We start from the raw sequence: 17709 nt of genomic DNA, 5'->3' as shown, positions 1-17709 counted from the left end.
ATCAAAGCGATAGTTCCTACTCTCGGCACAGCGAATGAAAAGCTCCCGAAGACAAAATAGAGTTTAAAAAAAAAAGTACATATATAATCATAAATACAGAGATCCAGGAGTAAGTCTTACATCAAGGACGAGGGACAAAATGGACCCAAAGAATCCCAAGTCAATCCCGGGGAGTGACCTCACATATTCCTCAGGGATGGCCGCATACACGTCCGCAAGGATCTTATCCTTCTCCTCTGAGCTAAAACCCTCAGAAGGGGGGATGCTCGCCACCTCGGCCCGTCGCATCCGCTTGAACATCTCAACTGAACCAAACGCCAAGATTATCAAACATCATGCAAATACCGACTTGACACGACGGATTTAAAGTACAGAAACACTAACCAATTGGCGAAGCTGCAGGAGAAGTGGAGGCATTATCAGTAGGAGCCTCAACTTCCTTGCCTTTACCCTTGTCCTCCTTGGACGAGGTGGTGGCGTCAGCAGCCTCAGCCTGTTCGGCTGCTACTTCGTTGGCAACTACTCCGGCAGAGAAATCCCTTTTGGTGTCCACCTGGGGAGGGACCTCCTATTGCTCAAGAGGAGGAATGAACGTCTGGGTAGGAAGAACCTCTCCCTCAGCGGGGGGAGTGGACGGTTTTGGTACCGACGGCTTTGCGGCAGCATCGACCGTACCCATCTTCTTAAAGAAATGCCGTTTTGGCTTAGGAGCCTCCGTCGAAGATGCAGGACGCTTCTTCGTAGCTGGCAAAGTGGGTTCCTAAAGATGTAGGAAGTCAGCGACCAAATCATGATCAGAAAAGAACAGAGGCAAAAACATAAAATAATAAACAAAAATTACCTTGGCGACGTCACCAGAGGCACCCTCGCTGGACTTCTTGGAAGTGTCCTTTTTCTTGGCCTCCACGGCCTTGAGAATGTCCTCAGTGTACACTTCGGACAGCCAAGCGGGTACGTCCACTACGCCCTTGTCTTCGGAGGATAGGAGATCCATGGCAGAACCTACAAAGCCAAGGGTTAGTAAAATATATATATATATACACATATATATATATATACATATATATATGTATATATATATATATATATATATATATATATATATATATATATATGTATAATATATATATATATATATATATATATATATATACATATATATATATATATATATATGGGAAACTACCTCTACTCAAATAGGAACAAAGACCAACGGCCGAAAGAAAGACTATATTGGTGAACTGGCCGACATGGGGAAGCCAAGCATTAGGCACCCATGCATGGCTCTTTGACGACAGCCGATACATCTCGGCCTGGAACAGGGGCTTCACTAGTCCCCACTCTCTGGACGAAAGGCGAGGGTAGGCGTCAGCTTTAGACAAATAGCGGGGTCGACGGTTCCACCTAGAAAGACGTCTAGAAAGAGAGAGGTCTTTCATTCGAACAATAGACCACTTCTTCCTCCACCAAACCCAACTAGAAGTCTTACCCACCACCGTCTTATATCCCCGGCGGCTGTAAAGGGTGAACCACCCCTGGGGAGAACGAGAAGAAGGGGCAATGACTACGAGACGAAGGAAAGCAGGAAAGGAAGGGGTGATGCCACTCAAAGCACACTTGGCAATAAAACCAAAAACGTTTGCCCAGGAGTTAGGCGTCAATTGAGCAAGGCCAATGTCATACCCCTCCAAAACGTCCATCACAAAGGGATGCAAAGGAAATCTAAGACCCAATCTAAAAGCGGCAGTATGAACAGCTACCTCTCCTTGGGAGAGTTGGTCCACGGAGTAATGGGGTCGAGGGCTCCTAAGACTAAAACCTGGGGGCAGAAGCAGAAAACGCTCAAAGTCACGTCCCTGCTCCCTCAGGTACCTAAGCCATTTCATGCTGGGAAAGATATCGGAAGGAAATAGATTGACGTCCTCATTCCCCCGTACCATAGGAGGAAGGTTTTTTGCAAACTCCTCGTCTGAAGAGCTAGAGGAGTCATCTTCAAAATCCTCGCGTGGAACGCTGGGACGGCAAGCCACATTCTTCCTCCTTCTAAGAGGATATGCCGTTCTTATGGCCCCGTCTCCTGTATTACGGGAGGAACGGACTCCACTCCTACTTCCTTGGGACGGGTTCGAAAAAGGAACCATATCGCCCCCCTCTCGCGGTGCAGCCCATGCACGCACGTTGGATGTTTGTCTAATTCGAGCCATGTCGTCCTGCATAAGGGACAGGACGTCTGACTTTAGCAAAATAAAGAAAGAGATGGGCGTCATAACCCCCAAGACGCCTCCACAGAACACTATAAACAATAAAAAGAGAGGGCCCATAAGCATACAGAAAACAAAGTTTTGATAGAGAACTTACCAGAAAGTGATCAAACCGATGAGAAGTCTTGACAAATCCTCTAAATCCTCAAGAACACTGGACAACGAATCCAAGAACACTCAAGCGCAAACACAAGCAGATCTTTGGAAGAACGAAATTTGCTTTCTCTCTCTAAGAAAATTGCTCTGAAGTACCAAAAGAAAAATGAAAGAAGTACTGAAGCTTTTAAAGGAAAATCTAAGCTCTGAAAAGCCCCCACACGTGGCACTCCCTCCGATCAAGCAGCCTACCCCACAAGGACAAGGGGCATCCTCCTTGAGGGGCAAATGATGTGGCCTAAAAGAATGCCACTTGGCTGTACCATTAAAGCCCAGAAAGCAGGCCCAAAGGCCCACTAGCGGGCAAATCTAAACTTCACAGGGCCAAGGTCCATCAGTGGGTCGTGGGATCCACCTACTCAAGAAGGAGCCCATTCTGATATTCCCCAAGGAATAAGGCCCAAACGCTTAAAAGGCCCACTTGGTCTAAACCAAGCCTCCAAAAAGCTTATCAGGACACATGTCCTGATCTTGCATAACACCCAATCATGCAGGACCAGTTCCCGAGAAACCCTAGCACTATAAATAGTGCAGATCCCTAGGTAAAAAGAATTCATTCCCACCAACCTAAAATTATCTTTGCTCTGCCTTCTCTCTACAAATTACTTATCTCTCTAGCTTATACTTACTTAAGCACCGGAGGGAATATTCCTACAGGAATATTCTTGTTTTGCAGGTTGCCAAAAGTTCGTGCCAGGTCATACTTGATACCTCCGAGGAACGCGTGCCACGTCAGCACCGTAAAAGATCCCACAACATTTCCGATTCCGGCAATACTTCCATTTCCATTAATATTTTCCGATACGTACCATGTTTCCGTTTCCGGCAACATCTACGACTTGGATAATATTTATAATTCCGATACGATCCATATTTCCGTTTCCGGCAATATCATCGTTTCCGGAGTATTCATTTCTTGCCTTTGACGATCTCAGCTCCTGATAAAGGGAAAAACTAGGTCGTTACTAGTCTTACACCTAAACCAACTTAAATACCTAAACTAACCACAAGAATCAAGTAGATTGGCAAGCAAAGGGTCGATATCCACAGGGAATTGCGAGTTCCGTAGCTAGAAATGCTAACATAAGCTAATTCGAAAAGGGATTGGTTTTTGAAAAAGAAAGAAGATTCAAACTAAGCGATTAAAATGTTAAACAAGGATTAAAAAAACACTAGGGGATTGGGATTCACCAAGGGATACATGCAATGGGGGGAAATAAGGATTTTGGGATTAACTAAACTTGCAAAGACAAATTGAAAGGGGAATCGATCTTTAAAATCCTCAAGCAACGAATCATGCTTCCGCAATCAACCCAAAGCTTAAGAACTAAGCAAAATAAATCCGATCGAAATCATACAATGCAATGACTTACAATCCCTTGCCAAATCAATGCATCGCGTTTCATTGACCAAGCAAAGTTACGTCTAACCAAGCAAGCAACGAGGACCCCCCAACTTATGCATTTAATTGCAAAACTAGCAAATCCTACCTTAAAACCCCACACATGAAAACCCTAGGCTACACCCTGAAGGAAATAATGCCCTTGGTCCAAGTATGCATTCTATGTTAAGTCTAATAAATGCGGTTCAGTATTAATTAACAAGTTAATAATTCAGTGAGATCAAGTGAGCTGAATGCCTAGCTAGAGGCCGCTTCAGTTCAAGTGGAATTAATGATATTAATCCACAGCTTACTCTTGACTGAACCCGTAGGGTCACACAAATAGTACGTAAATGGATCAAGTATTTAATGGCATTAAATACTCTATCTAGGGATATTCGGAATCGACGGATCTTGGTTTCAGTGGGAGCTGAGATCGTCACAAGCAAGAAATGAATACTCCGGAAACGATGATATTGCCAGAAACGGAAATATGGATCGTATCGGAAATATAAATATTATCCAAGTCGTAGATGTTGCCGGAAACGGAAACATAGTACGTATCGGAAAATATTATCGGAAATGGAAATATTGCCGGAATCGGAAATATTGCCGGAAACGGAAATATTGTCAGAATCGGAAATATTATCGGAATCGGAAAATAATTCCGGAAACGGAAATATTAAATATTTGTTCGAAACGGAAATTAATTCGGAAATCGGAAATATTAAATATTGTTCGTATCGGAAATGAATTCCGGAATCGGGAATTTAATCGGAAGCGTATCGTACGAATTAGCATCGGACGAGGCCCGCTGGACGAAGGCCCAGCAAGAAGCCAGGCCATCGCCCAGCGAGCCGCACGCACCAACCCACGCCTCGACCAGGCCCAGCGCAAGGTCAGGCCCAGCCAAGGGCGCGCGCGCGCAGCACAGCAGCGTGGGCTGTGCGCCTGTTGTGGGTTGCAAGGCTTGCGTGGGTGCACGGCTTGTGCAATGCTTGTGCGGGAAATCCTAATCCTATTAGGATTTGTGCAAAGATTAAAATCCTAATCCAATTAGATTTGTTTTGTTATTTAGAGTCCTAATAAAGTTCTAACTAGCAAATCCACATCCTAGTAGGATTACAATTCCTTTTCCATACTCCTATAAATAGGTGCCTAGGGTCACAATTTATGGGTACGATTGAAGTATTCAAAGGGTAAGTTTTTGAAATAAAATCAGCCATACACTTGCAAACACTAGCCGAAATTCCTAGTAACCTTAAGGGCGATTCTAGTTGGTCTAACTTGAGGCGGATCCGGACGTACTGTGGACTATCTACGGAGGGACGACATTTGGAGTACTAAAGACTTGTTCTTGTTCGGTTCTGGCGCAGCTAGGGAAGGCACGCTACAACATGTATGCATCTATTCTATACTAAATGATTATGTGTAAATAATATGCTTTCCTGGCTTTATGGTTTTTCCGCATGATTTATGAATTGTCATATGTATCATAACCTAACAGTGGTATCACGAGCCTCTTATTATTTTCATAATCTAAATTGCATGAACATGGTTAAATATTACAAATTTGCAAGAATTAAAAGGGGTGATTAATTTTCGTAATTGTTAATTAATTGCAAATTGCGTTTATTTAATTATACGTACGCAGTTTTTCGGCAGTTTCTTCGTTACTCATCCAAATCGAGTGATTTTTGTGTCAATTCCGCATGTAAATGGCATTCTAAAATTTTGACAAAAATAATATTTTTCGGCCGAAACCAGAATTCTCAAATTCGAAGCTTAACTATGACTTTTCGGAGGTTTTAGTTTTTCGAACGTAAAATTTCGTAAATTTAAGATGTTAAATTAAATATTTGCGATTCTTGTTGTTAAATCTTGAATTTTTTATTGACCTACTGCATATGTTTAACAAGTTTGAATGCCTAGCCTTGTTAATTATGCAATCTAATTTGTAATTATGATTAATTTGTTGAAAATTGGAATAATTTAGAATTAATTTGATTTTCATAATTAGTTATAATTTAATTAGATACCTATGATTAAAAACCACCATAAAAATTGTAAATTTATGTTAAATTTTAAATTTTTATGACCTAGACTTGAATCCATGATAATCGGAAATCAATAAATTAATAAATTTTCGATTTTTCGCCCTCAAATTATGAAATTAATATTATTTATTAATTTGTCATTAATTTTGAATATAAATTTTTAATTTTTATGCGATTCGCTCATATAACTTGCACGCACAAAGCAATGGACGCTACGTGTTACCCTTAAGGGGTGTTGTATAGTGCGGGCATGCGACGACGAGCAAGGGAGCTCGTCGCCCATGCGGTACGAATGCAGCGAACAAGGGCATGGTGCACGAGCACAAGGCAGCAGCCCTGCCTTGTGTCGTGGGCTGTGTGCAATGGGCGCATGGGCAAGGGCGAAAGCAAGGCACGAGCAGTCGCGTGTGGGCAGCAAGCGAGCTGCGCCACAACGCGCACTGCCTCGCGCAAGCGTGCGGAGCCTCGCGCGCAGCGAGCGCAAGCTCGCGTGCCACGAGCGCTACGCCCAGCATCGATCGCTCGCGCGCAGCGAGCGCCAGCTCGCATGCCACTGCCTCGTGCGATGAGCGCAAGCTTGCGTGCGAGAAAGGCAAGCGCACAGCGAGCGATGGCTCGCATGGATCGAGCGCTGGTAAGCGAGCGCAGCGAGCGATGGCTCGCATGAATCGAGCGCTGGGGCGCGCAGCGAGCGATGGCTCGCGTGCATCGAGCGCTGGCGCGCGCAATGAGCACCAGCTCGCGTGTTCGATTGATGCCTTGCGATGGTGAGCAGCAGCGATGCGACGCAGCGCATGGGCTGTGCGCACATGGCCAGCGATGGCTGTGTGCGTGTGGCCCATGGGCGTGCGTTGCGTGGGATAGTTGCGTTGCGATTAGATCGTTTTGAAATTTTAATTTGAAATTTTCAGTTTACGTAATTTTAATTAATTTTAAAATTAATAATTTAAATTATTTTCTTGGATTTTAATTTTGAATATTGTAATTATAATAAATTTTATTTATTCTAATTATTTTACTAAAATTAAAATCATGAATTAATTTAAATACGACTGAAAAATAAATTAAATTTGTGGATTCAATTATAAATTTATATGAGCTTTAAATTTTAATTGAATTTGTATGTTTCCGGTTAGACTAGAAATACATTTTTATGTTTAAAATTAGTAAAGCATATGAATTTATTGGTTTAAGTGGGAGCCCTTTTAGTCATAAACTCTTGATTAGGTCTACAAATCCTTAAGGTTAAAGCAACTTGAATAGAATTAATAAGGACTGAATAATTTGTAGATTATTGGTGCCCTTGATTAATTGCTGCAAATGTTTATGTGATGCATAATGTGTTTTACTAACCAGCTATGTGGGCTATTCATGATAATGAATGGGTGAATGGTATATATTGTATATGTACTGTTTTGCAGGTTATGAAGTGACTAGTATGGCCCAAATAGGATAGAAAATATGGTCTGCGTACCATTAATTTGAATGTAATTGGTCTAAAGTACCAAAATTGTTTTTCAATTCAAATATGGTCTGCGTACCATCAAATAGTTGTAATTAGTTTTAATTATAGCTTATCCTATTTGAAGAAAATGGTGCCTCCCACGGAGATTTTCAAGACGGACTTTGAAGTTGAAGCTTCAAGATGAAGTCGGGCCATACTAGATCACATTTATCTTATGCATGTTTTAAGTTATTTAGTGCTTTTAAATATGTCTTAAATATGCATGAGATCAAAGCTTGATTATGTTGCATGATTAAGGATTTTAGTTTACTTAAAATCTAACCAAGATAGTAAGAGCCTTAAGTTCCAAACTTAAAAAAATTGAGTTAAAAGGTGCCATGCCAAAATATACACTTGCTTGGATATCCTTTACATCAATCTAGTAATAGTTTTCGCTTAGCGAGGTGTTACTTATTGGTCCTAAAGGGGCAAGGTACACAAATAATTGTGAGTACATGTTAGTTTTGGTGAAACTCAACGATATAAGTAAGGAGTCCTTTTATGTCGTGGCAAAATCGATAGGTTTACCTAATAAGTTCTTTGACGTACCTATCAACCAATAGTAGTTTCTAGACTATTAGCAAATGGTTTTTGCTTACCTAAGATGTTTTAGGATTAAGTCGACAAACTGTGCTTAATTCTTCAATGATTTTAGGATCTTGGAATCATTTTATTCACACCTGCCGGAACAATAAATTCGAATAAAATGCTAATAACTTGTTTGAATTGCATGATTGCTTTAATTTCAAGTTATTATTCATGATAAATGTTTAGACTTTGCATGCTTCAATGTATGTTTTAATTATTGTTTATAATTAAATATCTTGCACTGCAGTAAATCCTTTTAGAAAGGTAACAGTAAATTTCCTCGATTGGTAGTGAATCCAAGAACGATTCACAGAAATGAGAGAAAATGAGAAATTTAAATGTACGTTTCTTTTAGCGACTTTTATGGTTGTTTTCGAATATCAAAGTCGAATGGCAAACCGATTGGTGCTTGTGAATTCAAAATACAATGTAGTTTTGAGATCATAAAGCATTGAGTTTAAACGCTCAGCTTTACCAATGGTTAACAACCTAATATCTTTGTCCATTTAATTCTCGAATGAGTCTAGTCCCTAGACATTCGAATAGATAGATGCTTAGAGAACTTTAGAAGCTTCTGGTAAGATCATCTAGTTGAAGTAGAATATTCAACATAAATTAAATGGTAAGAACTTTGTTGTAGTGACATTGGACATGTCTAAACAAAGTATAAAAGTCAACACTAAAGAATTCAATTCTTAAGGCTATAAGAAAGGGTACAAGAAATAGGAAAACAAGGAACAAGTGAAAGGAACTTACAATTCCGTTTCTACCTAAAAGTTAATGTTTAAAGAGAAGTGACCTGGCAATCAAACTTCCTTGGTATCATATACCGCTTGAGGTTCTTACTTCGGTAATAACTCAAACAATGGAAGTTAGGCTACACTAATGGCCTACAAGTGGGAAATGAAGCATGGCATTGCTACATTAATTGTAGGGTCATCTAGTTTGTTTTAAGTCCTTTCAAAGGCTGGAACTTAATGGCTATTTTGTTCCATAATCAGCATACCTAAATTTCTGCTTCAAACACAGAAAGACTCACATTCAGAAGAACAAAAACAATGCTTGTTTGTTTGTTTATTTGAATGGTCATTTACAGGTTGAGTCAATATGCTTGATTAAAAACAAACAACTCTTTAACAATAAAAACTTTACTAGGTTCAAATCAACCCCTTGATTTGAGTTCCACTAATCTTTGGCATTGTTACTTCCATATCAACAAGTTAACATTCAAAAGTTCTATTTTGATGGAATTTTGAAAGTTGATTGATTTCTAGATCATTCAAGACGAGCTAGTCTTACTTGTTGAAAGTAACAAAACATATGAACTATTGTTAGAACGCCTAGACAATAGATTTCAAAGCTAAAGAAAGATTTTATGACTTTATTATTTCACATGGATTTAAGTGAATATAGGTTTATTTACTCAATGTGATATAAGTTTGAATCTGTTTGGCTAGTTCAAAGATTCAGAAGTATAAAAACCACTTGGCAAGAAATCATAAAGATCTAGGTTAGATCATGTTGATGATTACTTGAGACCAAAAATGATCATCAATGATTGTGTGTTGCAATTTCACGATCTAGCTCCATAAGATATGGCATATCTAAGTTAGAATGATCGAAGTCAATTAGTACTTGATTCGATCAATGATGAATCATAAAGACTTTTCCTATAATTTCTAAAACAAAATGCTCAACTACCAGCAAACTAAACCAAATTCGTCAAAGCTATTGAAAAGTAATTTCATAATATCTTTTCATAATATATATCTAGAGAGTTGCTAAACTCAGTGGGAGCTTAGTGTTTGTCATTCGACAAACTAAGGCCCAAGTATAGATATACGTTTCATTGTTATTTATTCAAATGAGACACAAGGGTATTGTTTCTACCACAAATTTTTGAGAACATAATGTTTGTTTGCTCGAAATAATGTCCTTTTGGAGATTCGTTTCCAAAATGACAAGTGGGAGAAAATATACCTCGAAAGTTTTCGAGGCGAACAACAAACATAAACGGACATTCCGGAGGATTTTCGAAGTGCTTCAGAAAATCCGAACTTATTCTTTAAGGACTTTATAAGTGGCTTTAAAGAATAGACATCTCTTAGAAGACTTTACAAGTGCTTCAAGGAGAACAGAATATTCAAAGGACTTTCAAATGGCTATTGATATTCTATTGTTTGATGTTCTATACCCAAGTAGGCATAGAGTTCAAATCACTGAAACTATGAGATTCTTCTATTAGATAGTGAAGAAACATGGAGTTCAGGTCACTGAAACTATGCAATTCTTCTATTAGATAGTGAAGAAACCTACAACTTGCAGTCAAACTATTATCATGTAGATTAATGAGTTTGTGACCTGTAAGAAAGCTATGACGAAACCCAGATTCCCTAAAATAGTTAGAGGCCATATATAGACTCAAATATTTTAAATGGTTAGAGGCCATAAAACATACTCAATGTTTTGATGACAAAATTGAAATTTTTTTGATTTGCAAGAATAGTTTCACACCTATTGGTTGCAAGTTTGTTTTAAGGATAAAAACCATCAAACATGAAATTGTGTTCACACACAAAGCTAGATTAGTTTCTAAAGGTTACAAGCAAATTCACGGCGTGGATTGTGTTGAAACCTCATGCATAATCGTAATGCTCAAGTCTATAAATCAAGCAATGATCGCATATTGGTACATATGGCAATTGGATGACAAAACAATTCCTCAATAAAATGTTGGAATAAACTATGTACATGCATGGTATGTCATAGGATTTGTGGATCCAAATAAATGCTTGAAAAAGAAAGCTAGCTTATGAAATCTAAGTACAGATTTAAGCAAGCAATTGGGAATTAGAAATGTATTTTAGTGAAGCTAATAAGTATTTTAGTTTCATAAAATATACATGATTCTTATAGATATCACTAGTAGAAAAAACCCTTGTTGCAGCGGGCTTTTAGACCCCTGTTGCAGCGTACATCGTATGCTGCAACTGGGGGGCCTGCAACAAGTATTGACTTGTTGCAGCGTACAATGTACGCTGCGAAAAGTACTTTTTTGCAGCGTACATTTGCATGTACGCTGCAACAAGTGTGTAAAATTAGGCAAAATTCAAGACTTGTTGCAGCGTACAAAATGATGTACGCTGCAACAGACTGGTTTGTTGCAGCGGGCTTTTATTTGTACGCTGCTGCAACAAACCAGTTTGTTGCAGCGTACAAATAAAAGCCCGCTGCAACAAACCAGTCTGTTGCAGCGTACATCATTTTGTACGCTGCAACAAGTCTTGATTTTTGCCTAATTTTACACACTTGTTGCAGCGAACAAGTATATGCCCCCTGCAACAAAGCTGTGCTTTTGGCGGGAAAATTTTAGTTTTATTTATCTATACCTAGGGTGTCTTGCACCAAATATAGGAACCTGTCAACAACAATAAATAAAATATCGCAACCTGTAGAACAAATATAAAAAATAATAACTGGTGTTTTGTATACATATATATATATCCCAAAACCAAAGTGCACGTACTACATTCAAATATACGTTCCAATTTCAATGTACGCATACATTTTAATGGAAACGATTGTTCTATAACAACTAAACCACCTCGATCAAGCGCGCTCAAGCCAATAGTAAATACTTGCGGGTAAAACACTTAGCCCGTTGCTCACTAACCACATCAATTTCCTCACTAGTATAGGCGCATTCCTCGGAGTGTAGACCTTTACAAAAACAGAAATTTCAACTAAGCATTAGATTAAATTCAAATTAAATATCACACTTTAACATTCAAGCAACTAATAACAATGTCCTAATAGTCTTGGAAACTTAAAGCTAAGCATATTAATCATGTAAAAGGTATAAAATGAATTCTTAGGTTATGTAGCTCAAATTTGGGAGCGAAAATGTCATTTTAGCCTAAATAAAACCTATAACGACCCAATGAGCCTTAAATGTGCGTAAATAGATTGGAATGAGTCTTAGAAAGTTAAAACTATGCATATTAAACATGTAAAAAGTTTAAAATGAGTCATTAGGTTCTTTAGTTCAAAGTTGGGAGCGAAAATGTCAATCCAGCCTAAATAAGACCTATAACGACCCAATGAACCTTAAATGTGCATAAATAGATTGGAACGAGTCTTGGAAACTTAAAGCTAAGTATATTAATCATTTAAAAGGTTTAAAATGAGTCCTTAGGTTCTTTATTTCAAATTTGGGAGAGAAAATACTCATTTTAGCCTAAATATGGCCAATAACGACCAAACAAACCTTAAATGTGCATAAATAGATTGGAATAAGTCTTGGAAACTTCAAACTAAGCATATTAATCATGTACAAAGTTTAAAATAAGTCCTTAGGTTCTTGAGTTCAAATTTGGGAGCGAAAATATCATTTTAGCCTAAATATGACCTATAACGAACCAATGAGCCTTAAATGTGCATTAATAGATTCGAATGAGTCTTAGAAAGTTAAAACTATGCATATTAAACATGTAAAAAGTTTAAAATGAGTCATTAGGTTCTTTAGTTCAAAGTTGGGAGCCAAAATGTCAATCCAGCCTAAATAAGACCTATAACGACCCAATGAACCTTAAATGTGCATAAATAGATTGGAACGAGTCTTGGAAACTTAAAGCTAAGTATATTAATCATTTAAAAGGTTTAAAATGAGTCCTTAGGTTCTTTATTTCAAATTTGGGAGAGAAAATGCTCATTTTAGCCTAAATATGACCTATAACGACCCAATGAGCCTATAGGTGCATAAATAGATTGGAACGAGTCTTAGATCGTTAAAATTATGCATATTAAACATGTAATAAGTTTTAAATGAGTCCTTAGGTTCTTTATTTTAAAGTTGGGAGCAAAAATGCCTTATTTTAGCCTAGATATGACCTAGAACGATCAAACAAGCATTAAATGGGTATAAGTAGATTAGAATAAGTCCTAGAAACTCAAAACTAAGCTTATTAATCATATAATAATTTAAAAATGAGTCCTTAGGTTCTTAAGTTCAAAGTTGGGAGCGAAAATGTCATTTTAGCCTAAATATGACCTAAAACGACACAATGAGCCTTAAATGTGCATAAATGGATTGGAATGAGTCCTAGAAAGTTAAAAATAAGCATATAAAACATTTAGTAAGTTTAAAATGAGTCCTTAGGTTCTTTGGTTCATAGTTGGGAGCGAAAATGTCATTTTAGCCTAAATATGTCATATAACGACCAAACAAGCCTTAAATGTGTATAAGTAGTTAGAATAAGTCTTAGAAACTTAAAACTAAGCATATTAAACATGTAATAAGTTTAAAATAAGTCCTTAGGTTCTTTATTTTAAAGTTGGGATCGAAAATGCCTTATTTTATCCTAAATATGACCTATAACGATCAAACAAGCATTAAATGGGTATAAGTAGATTAGAATAAGTCTTAGAAACTTAAAACTAAGCATATTTATCATATAATAAGTTTAAAATGAGTCATTAGGTTCTTAAGTTCAAAGTTGGGAGCGAAAATGTCATTTTAGCCTAAATATGACCCATAACGACACAATGAGCCTTAAATGTGCATAAATGGATTGGAATGAGTCCTAGAAAGTTAAAAATAAGCATATAAAACATTTAGTAAGTTTAAAATGAGTCCTTAGGTTCTTTGGTTCATAGTTGGGACCTATAACGACCAAACAAGTCTCAAATGTGCATAATAGATAGGATTGAGTCTTAAAAAGTTAAAAATAATCATATGAATCATGTAATAAGTTTGAAATTAGTTTTTAAGTTCGTTAGATCAAAGTTGGGAGCGAAAATGTCATTTTAGCCTAAATATGACCTATAACGGCCAAAGAAGTCATGAATGTGCATAAATAGATTGGATTAAGTCTTGTAAAGTTAAAACTAATCATATAAAACATTTAATATGTTTAAAATGAGTCCTAAGGTTCTTTATTTCATATTTGGGAGCAAAAAAGCCTCATTTTAGCCTAATATGACCTATAACGACCAAACAAGCCTTAAATTTGCATAAGTAGATTGGAATGAGTGTTAGAAAGTTAAAACTATTCATATTAAACATGTAATAAGTGTAATACTCTGAGAAAATATGTAGCTTTTCCTATTTGGTTTATTGTTCACAAATCAGGATCTTTGGACAACAACAAATGCTTATTAATCCAAGAAGCTTTTCCTATTTGGTTAAAACCCACACATTATTCACAATCTTCAACTTTTGTGATAATCATAAATCATAATGGACAAGCACTGTAGAATAGAGGTAGTCTAGATGCCTGAAAAACCTATAGCCTGGATATCGAACCTCCTAGTTAGATGAAAGCTCATACCTGACCAGATGCGGCCAATCCATCAGTTAAAAGAGAGACAGCCAACCACACTTGCATACAGATTTGATGAGCAGCCATAGCTAGAGGACCTTGACGAGCAGCCATCGAGGTCCCAATCGTCATAGTTATCAAAACAGCCACAGTTCTTCCAATCAGAAATCCACCTGGAAAAAAGGTAAACATAAGGAAACAGACGGCAATCCAAACATGTACGAGTAACACTTTAAGTAGGTACAAACAATGGCCACTTAAGCAGACTAATTTAAGAAGTTTGTAATGGTGATTATTAAGTAGAAGGTTATTAAAATCAATGTGTTGGATAAAGAATCAAAAACAGAAAATAACCATAAACATTTCTCTGACACTCACCAGATTTTAAATAGACCCCAAACTTCAGATCTCCAAATTTTGGAGGTAATAATATTACTCTCTTGCTAAGAAACCAAATCATCAAGAAGCTACCTATGTATCTGGAGCACAAACAAGCAGCATGATTACCAATATAGTTAAAAGAAAGCCGACTAACAGACTTCAGGAAGAAAGTGCATACTGAGACACAACGGTGGCAGTGGCTGCTCCAGTGACACCCATCTGAAAATAATTTATGAAAAGCGGGAACAGAAAAACAGCTGCAAGATTGGCAACACCTGCATGCAGATCATCAATGTACAGACATAAAAAGTCAAAAAGTCAATATCTACACCTGCATTGGCCGTATCTGATCCCACAATAGAATTCAGTGAAGATTTACCAGTAGGACTATTAGAAAGAGCTAGCTGGCTAATCTGAGAAGTAGCAGACTCCAGAGATTGCTTTAAATTTGGATCTTTAACATCTGTCTCCTCCATATCCTCATCAGCTGAATATTTTGAGTTCTTAGCTCTATGAACGACAGCCTACCAAAGCCGAATTAACTAATCAATCTTCTGTTAAAAACTTAAAACATATATACAAATGGGGGGGGGGATTATACTATTTTGAGATTGAGGCTATCACGAATGATTTATTTTCAGGGATGAAGAAGCTATGCTGACCTAAAAATTATACTCACAAGCAAGAATGATTATCACCCGGAATCTACACTACAACAAACTAATAACCGACCTTACATATCATATGGAAAAATGGTAGTTGCAAAGAGATCATTGACTTCTTGGACTCTACCGAGATCTCACAACTTTATGAGAATAACTGGGTACGACCTCTAAGAATAGTACTTTCATGAAAAAAATTGTTACACTTTCAAATTAGGATGTCTTTTAAGCAAAAAGCTTGTAATGTGGAACAGAGATGAAGGCCAAAATATAATCATAACGGGAAGACCAGAACTCGTCATCAAAACATGATTTGGAATAAAGCAAGGGAAGTTAAGCCAAACCAATGAGTCAGTGACAACAACTGTACACTACCTCACTAAGTCTATATACAGGAAAATCTAGCAGAGGATGCGCATAGAAAATAGTTGCATTGTTACATTGATTTATTTTGTCAGTGTCTCTCACATACTCCTACCATGTTAGGCCTAGCTACAGTGACTGGACAAACGAATTGAACAAACAAATTAAACAAACCGTAAAAACAAATTGAACAAACCCTAAAAACGAATTGAACAAACGAATTGAACCCTAAAAACGAATTGAAAAAATGAATTGAAGAAACGAATTGAACAAACCCTAAAAAAGAATTGAACAAACGCAAAGAACCCTAAAAACGAATTGAAAAACCCTAATTCTTAAAACAAAAATCAGGTAAACGAATCGAGCAAACCTAAAAGAGGGGACAGGTAGCCGCGGCGAAGAGGTTGACGGAAAATAGGACGCGAGCAACTTTCTTTCTTGAAACCACCGGCTCATGTTTCATTATCCAATCCCACATCTAATAAGACCACACCAAATATACTTGTGGAAGAAATCAAATTACTAGTCGTCTTATAATAAACAATGATTACATTCATGATACACAGACTACCAAATAAACAAAAATATCACATAAATGGAGGAAAAGATTGGCATTAGAATGCAGAACAATGAAATCCAACTATCTAATGGAACCAATTACAAAAAAAAATTATATATTTGATTTCCAGAATTCCTTGCTTTTCTACACAGTAACTGGTTGCAACATGTAATTATCTTTGCTCAGGAGTTTCTTAGCATAGGAAAAATAACACATGAAAATGAGATCCTCTATTAACCAAACCATACAATCGAATCTATGAACTGAATCCCCAATTAAAAGCTGACCCATGGTTCCTTTGCCAATCCCCCCCACATAAAAGGCTTTAAATTCAATCAAAACAAACAAATTCACAAGCATAACCAACTCAATTATACAGTAGCTCACACTTTATCATTACTTAATGGAAAAACCCAGTTAATGATGTTCAAATTCGCAGCAACAACAACAACAACAAAGAAAACTGAAATTGTGCATAAATTAAGGTGCTTAAGAGAAAATTTTACCCATTGTTAATTTGGCGACGTTTGGAGTCGACATCTTTGCTCAATCGAACCGCCTTCCTTTTCCGCACATCAAGAATAGGACTCAAACAAACAAAAAAAATTAAATGTATGAATCCACCAAAATCAAGTTCCGCAATTCCAATTGATTAGAAATTGCAACTCGACATCTACAATACCAAAACCTAGTTGTGAAATTGGAATCGAAATCAAAAGGCAGAATGATGATAAAAACTGTACCTGGATTTCTTCCCGGTGTCGAATTCATGTGCATTTATTCGAGTTAGACGATGGGCATCTCTGCGCCAACCCAAACCCTTTTCTTCCCCAATTCCCTTTTCCATTAAATCTCTTTCTCTCTCGCTTCTAAATTTGGCGCGTCACTTTAGGATCTGATTTTTAAAACCCTAATTCTTAAAACAAAAATCAGGTAAACGAATCGAGCAAACCTAAAAGAGGGGACAGGTAGCCGCGGCGAAGAGGTTGACGGAAAATAGGACGCGAGCAACTTTCTTTCTTGAAACCACCGGCGCGAGCAAGCTAAGTTTTTCCTTGGAACCAACGGCCGAGCAAGCTAATAGGTGGCCTCTGGCGAGGAGGCTAGAACCACCGAAGAAGAGAAAGGGTTTTGTTTTGAGGGGATGACGCAGGGAAAGTTAAGGGAGAAGAAGGGAGTTGAGAGTGAGAGATGCTTAATTTGTTTTGAATTAGTTTCAACGAATATTGCAGCGAAATTTTTTTTACCCGGGTTATTGCAGGGGGCTTTAACAAGTACGCTGCAACAAAAACGAGCTATTGCAGCGGGCTTTTAAAATGTACGCTGCAACAAACTTTTTTGCAGGGAACAATTAAATTGTACGCTGCAATAACCCTTTAAAGGGTTTGACCCGCGTTGACCGACTGGTTGTTGAAGCGTATTAACACATGTACGCTGCAACAAGGGGGTTGCAACAGGGGTTTTTTCTACTAGTGTA

At 37.6% G+C, this 17709-nt stretch overlaps 1 protein-coding gene across 1 annotated transcript; it reads right to left on the bottom strand.

Moving 5' to 3' along the window:
• Positions 1-379: 379 nt before the first annotated feature.
• LOC130471297 (uncharacterized) lies at positions 380-17328 on the bottom strand. Its single transcript, XM_056841340.1, has 10 exons — positions 16044-17328; positions 15028-15172; positions 14827-14923; positions 14646-14746; positions 14277-14440; positions 11621-11667; positions 2359-2415; positions 933-1002; positions 611-760; positions 380-568 (listed from the first exon to the last, which is right to left on the bottom strand). Exons 2-10 carry the CDS (start codon positions 15122-15124, stop codon positions 380-382), a joined length of 972 nt encoding a protein of 323 aa, XP_056697318.1. The 5' UTR covers positions 15125-15172; positions 16044-17328.
• Between the last annotated feature and the right edge of the window lie 381 nt (positions 17329-17709).

Source organism: Spinacia oleracea, chromosome 4 (assembly GCF_020520425.1).
Source record: "Spinacia oleracea cultivar Varoflay chromosome 4, BTI_SOV_V1, whole genome shotgun sequence".
NCBI lineage: Eukaryota > Viridiplantae > Streptophyta > Magnoliopsida > Caryophyllales > Amaranthaceae > Spinacia > Spinacia oleracea.
The sequence above is the reverse complement of the archived record's forward strand: the minus strand, read 5'-3'. Positions and strand labels throughout refer to the sequence as shown.